The sequence below is a fragment of the Anguilla anguilla genome, chromosome 11 (genome assembly GCF_013347855.1).
Source record: "Anguilla anguilla isolate fAngAng1 chromosome 11, fAngAng1.pri, whole genome shotgun sequence".
NCBI classification, from domain to species: Eukaryota; Metazoa; Chordata; class Actinopteri; order Anguilliformes; family Anguillidae; genus Anguilla; species Anguilla anguilla.
The window spans coordinates 7,337,482-7,353,586 of record NC_049211.1 but is presented as its reverse complement, the minus strand read 5'-3'; the positions used below and the strand labels follow the sequence as shown (position 1 = coordinate 7,353,586).

Below are 16,105 nucleotides of genomic sequence, written 5' to 3'. Positions count from 1 at the left end.
CTGTCTACCGCACCAGAACTCAGCTCTCTGTCTACCGCACCAGAACTCAGCTCTCTGTCTACCGTACAGGAACGCCGGGCCTCAGCCCAGCACAATTAGGAAACAAAGGGATGCCCCCGCTGCCCCTGAGCTTCATCCACCCCCGCCCCCCCTTCATCCACCCCACCCCAGCTCCACTGGATAGTCTCTAATGGCAGCAGAGTGCCTGCCAGGCACACTAATGGACTCAGCGGTAGGAAGCACATGAGCACACAAGGAAAGGGCACCATCCCGACTCCACATGCATATACACACACATCATTTTATTTTCTATTTTCCCATCTCGCTCTGCTGAAGCCGACCAATCACAGCGCTTTCACAGAGATTGTCACTGAGTACGGGAGCCCGTGGGTTTTCGCACTACATAAACCCGACCGACACGGAATGTTCTCGCAATGCGAGCGGAACGTTCTGCCAGTGTTATCACAGCAGCGCTGCGAGAACGTTTTGTGTCGGCTGGGAAGGCAGCGAGAGGACGGGTGCAGAAGGTGGCGAGCTCGGCGCGCCCGGGTTTACCGCGGCGGTATTGGCGGTATTGGCGGCAGGGGCCACGGGCAGCGCCCGCCATCTCTCAGCGCGGTATTATGGCAACATCCTCGCCGTGCCATCTGCAACGGCGTCCTCTGGGGTTTGGGACGGGCACGTTGCCAGGCGTACAGTCTGCTCCACGTCCTGCGCAGGTGACGTGGCAACCAGAGCCTGTTCCCTCCAAACTCCCCCCCCCCACGGTCACGAGCAGCTGCCACTCAGGAGGGCACAGGGGAGGAAACCCATCGCGTTCTGGGGCCCTGATAATGAGCCAATCACGGGCTCCGCAAAACAACACAAAGGCACCGCTAACTCAGGGCCTGCCAATTTAGCCCATCTAACGCACCGAAGGGAGAACAGAGAACCTCTATTATGACCAATAGAGAATCTCTCTGTGTGCAGTCGGAGTACACCTTTCCCCATTTGTTCATAGTGAAGACGCTATGAGGCTGACGCTAAGCCTAAGAAATACGTCGCTAAGGGACGTTAGGAATTCCAGCTCATTTCCCAACCCATTGGATTTTGATTGCCAATACAAAAAGCATGTAAATCGGCGAAACGGATAAACGCACAGAACGCACTCCCTCCGGCCATCACGCAACAGACGGAGCTCTGAAACAGAACCCGAGGAAGCTGTCTTGGGAAGGATCTGGCTCTCCGCGCACGTAAACATAGCTCAGGAGGTAAGACCGATTGTCTGGCAGTCGGAGGGTTGCCGGTTCAAACCCCGCTCTGGGCGTGTCGAAGTGTCCTTGAGCAAGACGCCTAACCCCTAACTGCTCTGGCGAATGAGAGGCATCAATTGTAAAGCGCTTTGGATAAAAGCGCTATATAAATGCAGTCCATTTACCATTTACCATAAACGTATACTTGAGCATCCCCTCACATACGGAATCACTGCAAACGGGAGAAATCGAACACCACGTCAGAGGCTGCCGGCGGCAAGCTCAGCGCCCTCCAACCCCACGGAGGCTTACCCAGCAGCAAGCCCCCACGCTGCAGCAGCAGACCCACGGTTCACCTCTGAAGCACCATAAGAACCACCGCCGCCAACCTTGATGGGTTGAAGAGGACTTACGGCCGGTACGCGCGATTGCTCGCGGGGTTGGCGAAACCCACTTCTGCACCGTCCCGTGGATGATTCACTGCAGCACATCGGCCCAGGGGGGGCGGTGAATCACCGCATACAAATAACCCATTAGCTCACGGGCTATCCGATTCCGCCCCTCGGAGGGGGAGCGCGAGCTTCTCCCCCCCCACTCACGTTATCTCCTTCTGTAGTACGATATCAAAGGTGCGTTTTAATCAGCGCTCGAAACGTTGTTAACTGCCACACAGCCAGGGAGGCAGGAAGTAGTCAGGATTCCACCGCGGGAGCAGTTTGGCGATTGGGAGCCTAGGAAAGGATTCCGTGTAGTTTTGTGGTTTGCATATATGTTCTGTTTTTTGTTTTTTTTTAAGGATATGTGCATTTATTGCAGTAAAAGAGCACTAAACCCCCGGAACAGAATATAAAGCACGTACAGAAATAAAAATAAATCTCCCAACATCGATTCCCATCGTCTACTGTTATGGTGGTGGGTATAATTTATCACTAACAGCCACGGCAGAATACTGATTAATCAAGGCCCCGGCAAGTGCCTTGGAATTCTCTTCTCCCTCGGATTGAAACGCCGCACAGCTTCATGCTCAAGAAATATGTTGTTCAATTAGCTGCGTAAAGATGTTTTAAATGAGACCTGAAAGATGTTTTACTTACACGGCCTTTATTCCTGTACAAATCAACTTCCCATAAATGCCAACGCTCAATTATTTTCCACTTAAATAATACTGTTCGCCAAACCAAAAACATTGCATTTTAACACTGGTCCAGCAAAGCCCATTGCCAGACCAGCGCTAAAATTCTCACTGTAATATTTATTTACAGTTACGTCTTCCCTACGAGCGCTCGTCACTGAAACACTGTTATGTAACATGCACACGGTCTACGGCCAAACACAGTACACCACACATCTGTGCAATCAGCCTCCAGGAAAAGGCTGTGAATCAGATGGTGACCCACGGCGACCAGAGTTTACTAATCCTCCTGAAAAGATGAGGAGACATTTACCACACGACACACGCTGACACATGGCGTTGGGGGGGGGGGGGGGGGGTTTGGAGCCTATCCCAGCATGCATTGACAGGCGAGAGGCAGGAATCAACCCTGGACAGGCCTCTCAATCTATCGCAGGACACACACACACACCATTTTGTGATTAACCCCTCTGGACAAATTCTGAACGACTTCCTGTGCTTCACTGGCCGAAGCGCTTTTGGCTCAGCTTCGCTGCACAGACAGGTGCGCGTCCATCTTTGAGCGCTCTCAGGAACGGCACACACACAGCACAACGACGGGAGGAGCCGGGGGAAGGGCGGTAGGTACTCACTGGTGGAGTTGCCCTGCATCTGGATGATGCACTTGGACTCCTTGCCGGTTTCCCTGGAGTTGAAGGGCCGCACTCTCACCGCCACTTTCACAGAGGCCCCGGACATGGTCGCGGCTGCAGCGGCTTCTCCCGCTTTTGTTTCTGCACAATGGCTTTCCGCCGTCCAGGCAGGGTTTTGTTCCTGAGAGAGAGAGAGAAAAACAACAGTTAGTCTTTGGAGCTAGCATTTGCTCTTTTTTTTTTTTTTTTTTAAAAAGCAATTTTAATAACCCTTTAAGGTGGAAGATGGCAAATATGTGATTATAGAATGTTCTTAACAGAGCATCAACATTCTATTGCTGAGGCAACAATCACTACTGGTAACTGAAAGCAGCGGAGTTCTAGAACACTTGCTTAGCGTCTGAAAAAATTCCAAAACACCTACTTATCAAAGGGCTAAGAGTGGCACACACATTTAATATGTAGTATATGTATTATATACATTACATAAAATATAGGATAATCATATTATGCATTATACTTTGATGAGAATATTCATTTGATGTTTTATTTGCATAGTGTAAACAAATAAACTAGAAGTTACAAGGAACACCAAACATGTAAAGAATTTTTTTTTGACAGATGTCACACTCACAAATCTTACTGCTGCCCACACACCACGTGACTGTGAACAGTTTTTAGCCCCCACTTCGAACACAATTGTAGAATGTAGGGCGAACAATTTGGCGTACGTTCGGTTTTACCCACTTCAACATTATTTTGGGGATAAACACAAACAACCTTAAACTGAGTTAAATGGAGATGTGTTTTCAATTAAATTGGTCAGTGTCTCAGTTCTAGGACAGGGGAAAGGGACACGAGCACACACCAGTAGGCCTGAGCAGTACATCCCACACACAGTTAGCTCTTCTTTCACATCTAATGAAAATATATGGCGTTATCGAGGTCTGAAAGGTGACCGTTTCATTTTCTGTACAGTCAAAGCGAATAGAAGCGTCGTTTGTGTGAAAACGTAGACTAGATTTTTCGGGCAGGCTGCTTACTACGCAATCACTCTGAACAGAAACTTATGAATGCCTAAAAATTGATGCCTTGGACTTGGGTTTTCCCGAAAGCATAAAACTGTAGATAGGCTATGCTGTAATAACATGTGGTCTCACTTGCCAAACACCACCAAATTGCGGCGGTGTATGAACAATGAAAACTTGTTGGTGTTTCTCCGTACTGTAACACCAAACCACTTTGACAAAAAATGCATTCAGTATCGCCTAGCAGAGATCATATGAAGATCGTAAAAAAAACGTTCAAGAATATGCCATAGTAAGATATAATCTATAAATCAAGACAGTCCACAAGCAGGATTTTAGTTCGCATCCTGTACAGTTCCTGTAGCCTATTCACTGGTGGTTTCTTTTTCGGTTTGATGTGCTTTATGACTTCTTGGTTTGTAGGCTACAGTTACTGTTTGTGCATTTTTAAAACAAAAATGTTGCATTGAACTTCACAACCCGGTGACCCGTGTTGTTCTTTTCAACTGTCTACGGCAGCTAGCTAGCTAAAACACTTCACTATAGCATACGCCCATGAAATTCTAGACACCGACTTCGATAAGCTATCGTGACGAGGAGCCTAGCATTCATAAAAAATGACAGAAAAGAAACTGGCCAGTTGGAAGAACCTATAAACGATATTCGTTCGACGTGGTGAAGTCCACAATCATTATTTAAATATGTCAGATATCTTCCCGAAGAATTGCTTTAACTGATATAGCAAGCTGGACAACCATTTACCGGTATTTTTAAAGAGGACGATGTAAACATCCCTGCCTGGCTCGTAACATTATAGCTGCATTCTGACTGGTCTCGGTTCTCTTGTTAGTAACACAGCCTTCTGTGTTTGTTTCCTTTTAAAGATACATTTATTGAAACATTTTGCAACAACATCGCTCTGTGAAACAACAACGGAGTTAAAAAAAATAGAAGGTAACGCTGTGACTTCGTGTCGTGTTTAGCCTACCAATTTAACTGCAGGCTACATTGTAGCTAGCCAGCGGTCATTGTCGCTTCATTTCTCGAAATATTCTGCTTGCAAGAATATTTTTCCGTTTCCGTTTGATTAAGAGTGTCCTTTATGGCTCTCAAAATAACTTCTGTCAGCACAAATGTCCCTTTGAGAAACCAATTGTTTTCAGGCATCCTGCATCTTAATTAGGCTACCAGATATGTTGTTTAAATCAAGGCTGCTGCCATAAATTCCGACATCCAGTACGTATTAATCTTGATAGCTCGTTAGCATCTCCTATAGCCCCGTTTAAGACCCACCATCACCGTCCCGAAAACCCTTAGCTAGCTACTGTATTATCTTCGTTATCAGCGGAATGCAATGACCGAGTACAACAATGTCTAAACAAGGTATGCCTGTTTCGCAAATATACGCACACAATACAGCAAAACAACCATCCCCAAAGAGTTGTTTACTTACTCACGGAGATCCGCAGGCGGACGACCCAAACACCATAGAAAACGGTGAGCCGCGTAAACTAAAATGACGATATGGTGTCAGCACTGCTCAGAGAATTCCACCAAAGAAATATGTAGAAATCCCGCTGTTGTCAAAAACACCCATCATAGCAGTGTTACATTTTCCAGTAGAACGGCATCCACTGCACCCGTGATCGCGTAGGCACACACTTTTAACCCGCCTGGGCGAAACGCTGAGATATATGAACATCAAAAAACGCAGAGGAGTTGGAATGCCTGGGGTTACTGAGACGATTACGTCAGGTCGATCGTCGCCGTTCTGACTGTCAGATTGGCTGCCCAATGAAATCAGGCTTAATCTCAACAAAGGCTGTCGTGCACCAATGGAGATCGAGGAAGAGCAGGTACTCGATTGTGACGCATCACTGCAGGATTTCTCACTGCTTCGCACGGCTGTCATCGATGCTTCTGGACAATGCCTTCCACCAAAGTGTGCTAGTAGGCTACGCCTCCTGGCAGAAGTGGCGTGGTATTGCAGTTGAAATTAACCGGCGACTACGGTCTGCTTCAGTACAATTTCTTGATTATTTTCTCTACAAAATGGCATTTCGGCGGTGGCGGTATGATATAGGGTAAATCTGTAGTAGCCTAGTTTGCCTACATCTTCACCGCACACGTTTCTAATCCAATAAGTCTTTAGAGACAGGACAACCACCTGCCGATTACACATGAAGTTCTATCGCTGGATGAAGCATACACCACTTGTCAAAGCTTCACACCACAAAATATATTTTTGGGAGGAAAATGCTTCCTCTTTGAAAACTACAAAATATTTCATCTCAGTAAGTAGGGGGGAAAAAGTTTATAAAATGACTGGCTATATAATATAATCCTGTATTTTATTCTTGTTTTATATCAAAGGAGTGTTGTCCGTAGCAATGTCTATTTCAGAAATACCAGATGGGGCAGATGGAGAACGATCCTTTATGCGAAGCTATGACCCCACGCAGCCGTTGCTTAAGTTCTCACGCCAATATGATTCGCCCGCAAATTTAATGGCATTCGTCTCTGTCTACTCTGAAGCAGCCAAAAAGGTACGGCAAAAAATAAAACTTATTTCGTATGGTCACTTTAGGCTAAAAAAATTGCATCACATAGGAATGAGAGTACGGATGTTTATCTGTATCTCATTCCTGGGTGATCTAGAATATAAAATAACACTATTTTACTCAAAAGATGTGTGTATGCGCATGCTCCAATCTGGCGTCATCATTTCATTTTTGGTGTCTTTTTAAGTTCTTTCAGTTAGGCCAACAGACATACATATGTGCATCTAAATTAATAACATGATTCTTTATTCACACCACTAATTCCCTCTCAAAATAGGTAAAACAGCACAAGAGCACTGACATTGCATGCTAATCAAAGCTTATTTGATCATACATACTATCTGTGACCTACATTTACCGCAGATAATCAAAAATAGCGCTTGAAATGACCACTTCAGTCAGAAAAGGAATCCAGCGGCTGGGTCACATTTAAACATCACTCGATTTAGCAAAAAATAATTCCCTGTTTATTTATTTATATTTAAGCTTTATGTGAGTACCTAATGAAGACCGGGCCACTCACAACTGAAGCTGAAATCCAAGTGCAGTGAAGAAAGGGTGAATTCCAGTCCTCTGTAATAGCTTTGATCAGCACTCAGTGGCAATAATGATTTTAGTTCTGTAAAAGTTTCACTCCATTGGTTTCATTTGCATTGCGCTGCTTGTTAATTTTATTTTCCCTTATTCCATCAGAATATACGGCGGAAATTATGAAAGCTCAAGTGGGCCATGTAAATTTTGATGATCTTCTGGTAATTTCACACACTTGTGCTATGAAACCACAAATAATCGCTCGTCGCGTGATTAAGAAGGCCTAACCCTTGACACCACTATATATATATATATTTGTCATTTATTTATACGAGTATAAAATTTCATGAACGGAATTTTTTGTCTTTCAATTCAGCATTTTCTACCATTCAGTTGTAATTATACTTAAAGGGTTCTTTTCCACTGAGTGTGGGTATAGACAAGCTTATCAGATGCATGTCCATGCTGTACAACTGACGTTTCTAAACCCATAGCCTTTGGTCTTTAGAACACACAACTGTCTGTGTGCGCAGTGAGAGCACATTCATATATCAATCAAAGAATGATATGGGTCATTTGTTTGTGGTGGTCTTCTCTGTTTCATCGATTGGCTACTGATGGGGGGGGGGCTTTAAATACCCCATATATGGACAGGGCTTTCATAAATCACCAGGTGACTGGCCTAAACCAATCAATATCAGTCACCGTTGGGAAACAGAAAGAAAAGTTTCTTATCTTCCGTTCATAGTTACTTCACTAGGCATATTCTATTCAACTATGATGTTCCCAAGATTAAAGGCATCACATCAACCACATTTTATTTTACTGGAATCCGAGATTGGAATGCTCCTCCTGACTCAATCAAAATGGCCAGTTCTCTGAATGTATTTAAATATCGTTTAAACCGATTTCTTCTTGCCCAGTGATCCTTGTTGACTGTTGTTGTTGATGCTCTGTGTGTGTGCGTGCGCACGTGCATGTCTTTGTACTGTAGACATTTTTCAATGTAGAGATCTAGATTTGCATATTTGTTGTATATTTAGTTATGTCAATAGTCCAGTCTAGGACCCCATTGAAAATGAGCCAGCTATTGCTGGCTTAATGGGTAATCCTTGCACTCAATACTTTACAAATTGTTTCTCATTTTAACATCTCCCTTTTTACAGTAGTCCTCCTTGTATTGGTTTAAGTAAGTGTATTTCTTCTATTTTGTAATTTCTACATGATGAGTGCAAATAAATCAAATCAAATAAACCAAATCAAAAGTTTCAATCAACTCAAATCAACCCACAATACATTGGAACAGTGTAACAGAAACGTCACTCCTTCACATGTGGTCCTCATTTGAGGAGAACAAAAACAATGAACTAAATTGGAAATAACTGCTATGCTGTAGACATATATATATATATATATATATAAATGGCTGCATTTATATAGCGCTTTTATCCAAAGCGCTTTACAATTGATCCCTCTCATTCACCCATTCACACACACACACACACTCACACACCAACGGCGAAAGGCTGCCATGCAAGGTACCAATCAGCTCGTTGGGAGCAATTAGGGGTTAGGTGTCTTGCTCAGGGACACTTCGACATGCCCGGGGCGGGGGTTCGAACCGGCAACCCTCTGACTGCCAGACAACCACTCTTACCTCCTGAGCTATGTCGCTGCGTGAGCTACAGTATACACCAGGAACACTGCAGCTGATGTGGGAGGCAGTCAGCACTGTGTACTGTAGTGTGGAGCAGTGCTGGGGAGATCTGAACTAGGGGACTTTGGGCACAGAATTACAGCCGCTACCTTACCTGACCCCCCAAGGTCAGGTGACAAACGAAGGCCATACAACCAGGCTATATGGCATGTGAGGCAGTTAATGTATCAATGTCAACCCGGAAAAAATGATCTAAACAGAAAATAAATTTGTTTATGAGAATGGATTAGATTTACATCATGCCTTTCACAGCTTCAAAGCACCTTACAGTGAAGGTGGAAGCTAATCTCACCAGCCACCAGTGTATAGCTCTCATCAGCACAAAAATAAAACATATTTCCCAATCAGTTTCCTGCTCCTCTTACATCATTTCCTAAATCGGCCTCGTCAACAGCAGTAAATGCAACACAATATCTGATCATAAATAGAACTGGGAGTATGTGACTGTATAATAGATATTTTGATCGAAGAGGAAATCTTAAGTCAGACAGAACTCATTGCCATGGCAACAGCAAATGTGGCATCTGTCTTACCTTACCCAGCCGATGTAGTCATTTGCAGCACCAGTGAAAAATCCCCCAGTCAAAACCGACCGATCAACCACCCATTGCCAACAGCTACAGTTCAGTAAGAAACAATGGCAAACATTACTGAATGAAGTTTCATGAAGGAGTGCAATATTAGAAAATAAAAATATCAGACAAATACACTGACAAAAATTATTTCTCCATTATATCCATTTGTATTTCACAGGTCTGTATAAACAAATATACCATAATGTTACATTATGTCAGTAAACTTTACCCAGTTTCTAATATATTGAAACAGGCAGCACAGCAGCAGAACTGTCGCCTAGCAGCAAGAACGTCCTGAGTTTGAATCTTGACCGGGGGCCATTCTGTGTGGAGTTGTTTCCATGTTCTTCCCTCTCCCCGTGTCCGCGTGGGTTTCCCCCGGGTACTCCGGTTTCCTCCCACAGTCTAAAGACATGCAGTGGGCTCATGGGAGTCTCTAAATCGCCTGCAGGTATGAGTGTGTGAGTGAATGGTGTGTGGGCCCTGCAATGGACTGGCAACGTGTCCAGGGTGATTTCCTGCCTCTTGCCCACTGCATGCATGGCATGCTCTGGCCACTGTGCCACCCCTATGCCACCCACTGCCCATTTCATTCCGAGACCTTTCTTCTTATTTCAACCTCTTTTCCAGCTCACATACAGTATTCCCTGACCAGGAATAAGTGTCTTAGGAAAGTGGAGTGATATATAGAAATACATACTTTGCTATAATATACATTTACATAAAAAATGAGATTCCCCATGCACATAACAACCGCATAGCAGCGAATATATCTGAAGTATATACAAGATCAACCAGTGCATTTCAATGCAAGTAGAACATCTACATGCATAATATGCTTCATCTACAGCGTATTTACTACAGGACAGAATTATTAAACACAGAGGGTGATTCAAGGACAGCGTATGTTGCTATGGACACACCGTAATGATCTCCATGGAGACAAATGAGTCTGTGGAATATATGCTCCACTTTGGTTTCGAATGAACAGAAGAGATGTGATGACAACAGCCAACCTTTATTAATTTTCCATTTCATTTTAAAGCTGTTGTGTATTTGATGAGCGCCCTGTGCTGCAGCCAGAAGCAGACGTGCTCGGCTCAGAGCTGATTTTGGTAGCGGCTAAATCACGCTCAAGCTGACCTGTTTTTATTTATTATTATTATTATTATTATTATTATTTAATTGTTCAGACAAGGAGCGATGAATTAATCTGGAGCCAAACATGTAGTTTAAAATACACATACATCAATGTTCTATCTTCAAGTGTAATTGTGCATTAACCAAAACAAAATGCAGATCACATCTACAGCCCTCAATTTAAGTGATGATGTGTAGTTAAAAGAAAGAAATCTCAAGAAGCTTTTTGAAAAAATAAAAGGTGTTGCAGCTGAAAAAGTGAAATCCCTGCATTGACTATGATGACACCACAACCTAAATGCTCCAATGGTGATCCAATGCACCATTCAGGGGGCCATTTTGAAACATTATCTCCCGGACCAGTCGTGGTCTAAAGTACCACGTCTGGATGTAAAAAATTGTCTCTCAGAAATCAGATGAATTCATTGCCCGTTATTCCTGTTATATAACCGACATTTTGACATGCTTCAATTTTTAATAAGGCCACATTAATAAACGCAGGCAGGGGAAAGCACTACAAGAGAGGGAAGTCCCAACTTTGCACCATCCCAGTTGCGTCATCATATCCAACACATTCTGTTTCATGTCCTGATGATTTAATAAGTTTGCTCATGCTCCATATAGTATCACAGATGAGCTATCGTGTTTGATGAGCAAGCTAGACTACGCCAGTGTGCTACCGCCTATTAAAAGGGGTTGGGAGGAAGCAAAAATAAAGAGACGCTCAGATGACATCACAAGAAGCAGTCTTTTTTTCCCTGGCGTTACATGAAATCATCCCTTGTTTACCGTAGTTCCAGCTTCATTAGAAGGTGGTGAAGAACATTCTTGTGTATTGCATTCTGGGAAAATTCAGTGCGCCATTATAATTCATGTCTATTTTTTTTTTTAACCATGCGTGAATAAGCATGGGTTGTTAATTTTAATATGGAATGTCCACTAAATATGGCATAATTAAACATGGAGGGACGCCTGTTCACTAAACCTTGCAGGCTTTGCACTGAATCACCCTGAGACCAAAAATAACTAAATATGGAGAAAAAGCAGGGGAAAAAAGATTATTTAAAATTAGTACTCATTCAGACATCTGACTCATTTGATAAGGTTTATTTTAATACAATGGGAGTTATGCACAATAGCTTTGGTTCAATAAGGATTTCCATTTCCTTTTTACCCAATTTAGACTACAACGCAAATGTTGCCTGTTCAGTTGAAAGTGATTTGTCACTGGCTCTGTCACTGTCAAGTGTTTATATGGCGATGATCATGTGTTTAATTGTTGCTGTCGCTCTCGCGCTGAAGATAAGTTTCCTCCTTACCACATAAACTACCAAAGTGGACTCATTCAGTTTGAGGAAAAATTGTTTTACTCTCAACTCTGAAACATTTTGTTAAGCCAATGGCTGAACACCCTTTTCATCTACATATTGTATGTGTACAGAACAGCTATATCTGGATTGCATCGCATGTAGCACTCAAAACAGAACTCCATCCGTCTGAACAAACCAACACAACCGTCCAGTGGTAAGCAATCCCAGAAGCTCTCATTATAGCGCCTAAATTCAAATAAGGAAAAGGGTGCAAGGGGGCCCTCTAGTGGCCACACCAGTTAACAGCCTAGTAGCCAGTATTGCTGTAAAATTCAAGAGGGGAAAATTCCATGGAAACAGACCAGATGTTGTGTTGTAGAGAACAAGCCTGGATTACTGAGTATGTTAGAGGATTTTTTTGTGGGCTTCACTTGGACGAATGTGAGAGAAAATTAGTTACATTTTTTATTATTAACTGTAATTCCTAAGGACACTAAACCACTAAGTCACCAGCCCCATTTTACATAGGTGAAGTAAAATAATGTTTTTACTGTACATGGGGATTAAAAAACTAAATGCTAAAAAGTACATGTTTGTAAACAAAAAATAATTAATAACTTGCTTTTTCACATAGCAGATAATTAAGTGCTTGCATTGACCATTTCAATATTTTATACAAAATTGTTACAAGATCAACATCTCTTTCTATAAACTTGTCTGCAGACTTGATCCTCACAGCGAAGCTCCTAGATCAAGCAACAGGAGAAAGAGAAATGACACATCCAACAATCATCTTTGTTGTGTACCTCTCTCTCACACACACATGCATGCACACAATAGTAAATGTACTGATTGGAACATCCTATGATCTTCTATTTATTTTACCCTTGACAACCCACATCGTACTGCAGGGTAAAAGCATGGTAAAAGCATAAGCATAGTAAAAGCAGAGTTAAAGCAGAGTAAAATCATAAGCATGGTAAAAGCAAAGTAAAAGCATAAGCATAGTAAAAGCAGAGTAAAAGCATAAGCATGGTAAAAGCAGAGTAAAAGCATAAGCATGGTAAAAGCAGAGTTAAAGCAGAGTAAAAGCATGGTAAAAGCAGAGTAAAAGCATAAGCATGGTAAAAGCAGAGTATAAGCAAAGTAAAAGCAGAGTAAAATCATAAGCATGGTAAAAGCAGAGTATAAGCATAGTAAAAGCAGAATAAATGCATAAGCACATTAAAAGCAGAGTAAAAGCAGAGTAAAAGCATAAGCATGGTAAAAGCAGAGTAAAAGCATAAGCATGGTAAAAGCAGAGTAAAAGTATAAGCATGGTAAAAGCAGGGTAAAATCATAAGCATGGTAAAAGCAGAGTATAAGCATAGTAAAAGCAGAGTAAAAGCACAGTAAAATCACAGGAAAAGCATGGTAAATGTGTGGTAAAAGCAGAGTAAAAGCAGCATAGAAGCAGAGTAAAAGCATAGTAAAATCAGCGTAAGAGCAGAGTAAATGTGTGGTAAAAGCAGAGTAAAAGCACAGTAAAAACACTTTACCATGTACAGCCGATCTCCCTCAATCCAGTGGGTCCAGCCTCGGTTCTCCTTCTCTCCCTTCTGAACGCACACGATTCTGTCACCATCCCAGTTCACCACAGTCTGAGGGCAGAGAGGAAGTTCAGCACATCCATGCCACTGTACAACCTGTTCACTTTAATATTACAATGACACCCAAACTGAGGGAAAACCTGTTCAAATCTCCCGTCTGTCGATCAATAAATTGTTCGAGAGAAAATGACATTGGTCATGCCAGCCACACCCCTTTGGCACGAAAAGAACCACGGCACAGATGAGAAGAGGAGGGTTCGCGCCGGCTGAGTACGTCCTTACTTTGATCCTCCTGTTGTCCAGTCCCTTGGTGAATTCCTCAAACTCCTCCCCCATCTTGAAAGAGCAGCTGTAGCTCCGGAAGGGGCTGACGGTCCTCATGGTGAAGACGTCGCCGCTCTGCTCGATGACCCTCTGCGGCCGCAGCAGCCGGGCGATCTTCCGCGTGGGAAAGTCGATTCCTGAGTCGAGGACGCGTCTGTGTCAGAACAGCTCAAACCCATTTCAGATACTGTACCTATCAACCCTAGTAGAGCTAGAGCTATCGCTGCTCCTGAAACAATAAGCTTACTCTCACTGCTTGAACAAAGACTGTACACAGTAAAATGTTCGGTGTTAAATCAATTCTTACAAAGTACTTTTAAGTACTCCAAGAGTGCATGTGGTCCCTATGACTAATATAAACTCTGTTAGTGTTGAATTAATACCGGACATTTTATTTACTGTGTTGATTGACAAGTCCTTTAGGAAAATCCTCATGTGCCATACAGCAATCTTCAGATATCCATCTCACAACCAACAATAACAGCAATAAGCAGCAACAAACAACAGCAGCATCAAGGCACCCCAAAATTATGGCAGGCCTACACACAGCATAAAAATGAAAGTGAAGCATCTCCACAAACCATGATTCAGTAGCTTTTATTTCACAGTTCAAGAATATACTCAAGGGCAAAATAAATATTCTTTCCCCATGGCCACCCTAAAGATTTTTGTTCTACTTATTGGACGTATTGAATCGAATAACCTTGAACTGAATGATAAAGAAATGTTCTTTTTCTGACAGTTTATATCACTGAATAGCATGGTAACTCAAAACCTGGAGACTGTAACATTGCGGGCGGGGGGGGGGGGGGGGGGGTCACACATTGAAAATGTTCTGTCATTTAGCTTACCAAACAAATGCATTGCCATTGGTTGCTTTTAATAAAACCAGAAAAGCTATTCTATTGCGTACCATTGTGTGCCTGAACCTAAAACGACCGTTGCAAAGCTAACTTTAGAAATAAAAAAACCAACGTACTCACCGACTGCCAACATCCACCCTTCAAAATTGTCGTTGCTGACCATGTTCCACGTGCCACTGAAGTCGACGGGCATGTTGAACCCGTTAATTACGCGTTGCCAGGGAAACTGTTCCGACCCGCGAGCTGCACTTCTGTCCTCAGGCTGGGACTTCCCAAGCTAGGCAACACTGCAGGGGCACGCGACCAAATTGAGTTTTACTACCACCTGAATAACGGACAGGTGGGAGGTCTTCTGCTGCTCTCATAACGGCTAAGAGTCCGTCACCTGACCCAGTTTTCAAAAGTCTAAGGTGGTCAGTCAATTCCCAGCTGTTCTTTTGCAGAAAGTTGTTCGGCATCATAAAACACCTAGTTTCAGATTCCCCCTAATGTTCCTTTGTATTAATGTAAAAAAATCAGTCGAAATTAAATTAAATGGATGTGAACCACAACCGAAAATGCATTGCGATGACCAGTTATGTGGAAGATTTACCAGGCTAAAGCCAATAATCTGGTGGATGCAAATGGTGCACATTTTAATAAGGGTCACCCCTGGAATGTGTCCTCTCCTCGAAACAATGCACAGTGTCATCGTCAAGGAAATGCAGCATTGCATTATCTATATCATGGATTTGTTTTTCCAGTATTCTTATTCCAACCGCTTTTTGGTCTTATGGATTTTCCATTTACTTTCAGTTTAGGTTGAATGATGCCATTTTCATTTTAAATCTTTCATCGTTTAATTTTCCTTACAAATGAACTTGATTATAGACTTTTTCCAGACAGATAAGGACAAAATAAGTTGAATTTCAGACAAATGTGCAATTATGCATGGGGTTGTAAAGCCAAAACAAACCACACACCTTTAACATACTTGCAATTAAAAATAAATAAAACACATAATTGTAGCTGTTTTTAAGGCTTTCAAGTTTTTTTTGTTTTAGATAGAGGGTATACATATAATACAATGTATACAAAAACAATTGTGAGTTAGCAATCTGCAATTGAGCCCCCATTTCTCATTAGTGCCTGAGGCCCAGACCTAGGCCACCACCAGGGCGTAACCAGCATTGCAGACACTGAAGTCACGTCCATCACATCCTCCCCCCCCCCCCCCCCCCCCCCCACCCCAACCCCCATGTCCATTTCTAAAGCCTAGATTTGATTTTATTTTTTTAGTGAGAACGCCGGTTACAATTCACTTAGGCGGCAAATGAATGGTATTTAATATTTGCTCAAAGTTAAGCCTAATCTAGAAGCATATGTGCAGCATTGACATTGTAAAATGCATCCTCAGTTAAATCAACATATTAAAAGGGGAAAATAAAGAGCATACCAGGTCCTAACCTACCATCCCCACCCCACCTCTAAC

At 42.8% G+C, this 16,105-nt stretch overlaps 2 protein-coding genes across 8 annotated transcripts in view; both read right to left on the bottom strand.

The window, feature by feature from the left end:
* kif1b (kinesin family member 1B) overlaps positions 1-5,796 on the bottom strand; it is an 84,553-nt gene extending 78,757 nt beyond the window's left edge. For 6 of the 7 annotated variants that reach the window (XM_035383570.1, XM_035383575.1, XM_035383573.1 and 3 more), the window contains exons 1-2: positions 5,478-5,785; positions 2,997-3,177 (exon numbers count right to left, since the gene is read on the bottom strand). In XM_035383570.1, the coding sequence (XP_035239461.1) occupies positions 2,997-3,102 (106 nt within the window). In that variant the 5' untranslated portion in view covers positions 3,103-3,177; positions 5,478-5,785. Of the gene's footprint in view, positions 1-2,996; positions 3,178-5,477 lie in introns of all 7 variants that reach the window. The other variant, XM_035383577.1, reaches the window with a different exon arrangement.
* A 5,878-nt stretch (positions 5,797-11,674) lies between these two features.
* LOC118207458 (retinoid-binding protein 7-like) lies at positions 11,675-15,172 on the bottom strand. Its single transcript, XM_035381068.1, has 4 exons — positions 14,755-15,172; positions 13,730-13,908; positions 13,397-13,498; positions 11,675-12,604 (listed from the first exon to the last, which is right to left on the bottom strand). The coding sequence occupies exons 1-4, from the start codon at positions 14,825-14,827 to the stop codon at positions 12,551-12,553; spliced, it is 408 nt and encodes a 135-aa protein (XP_035236959.1). The 5' UTR covers positions 14,828-15,172; the 3' UTR covers positions 11,675-12,550.
* Between the last annotated feature and the right edge of the window lie 933 nt (positions 15,173-16,105).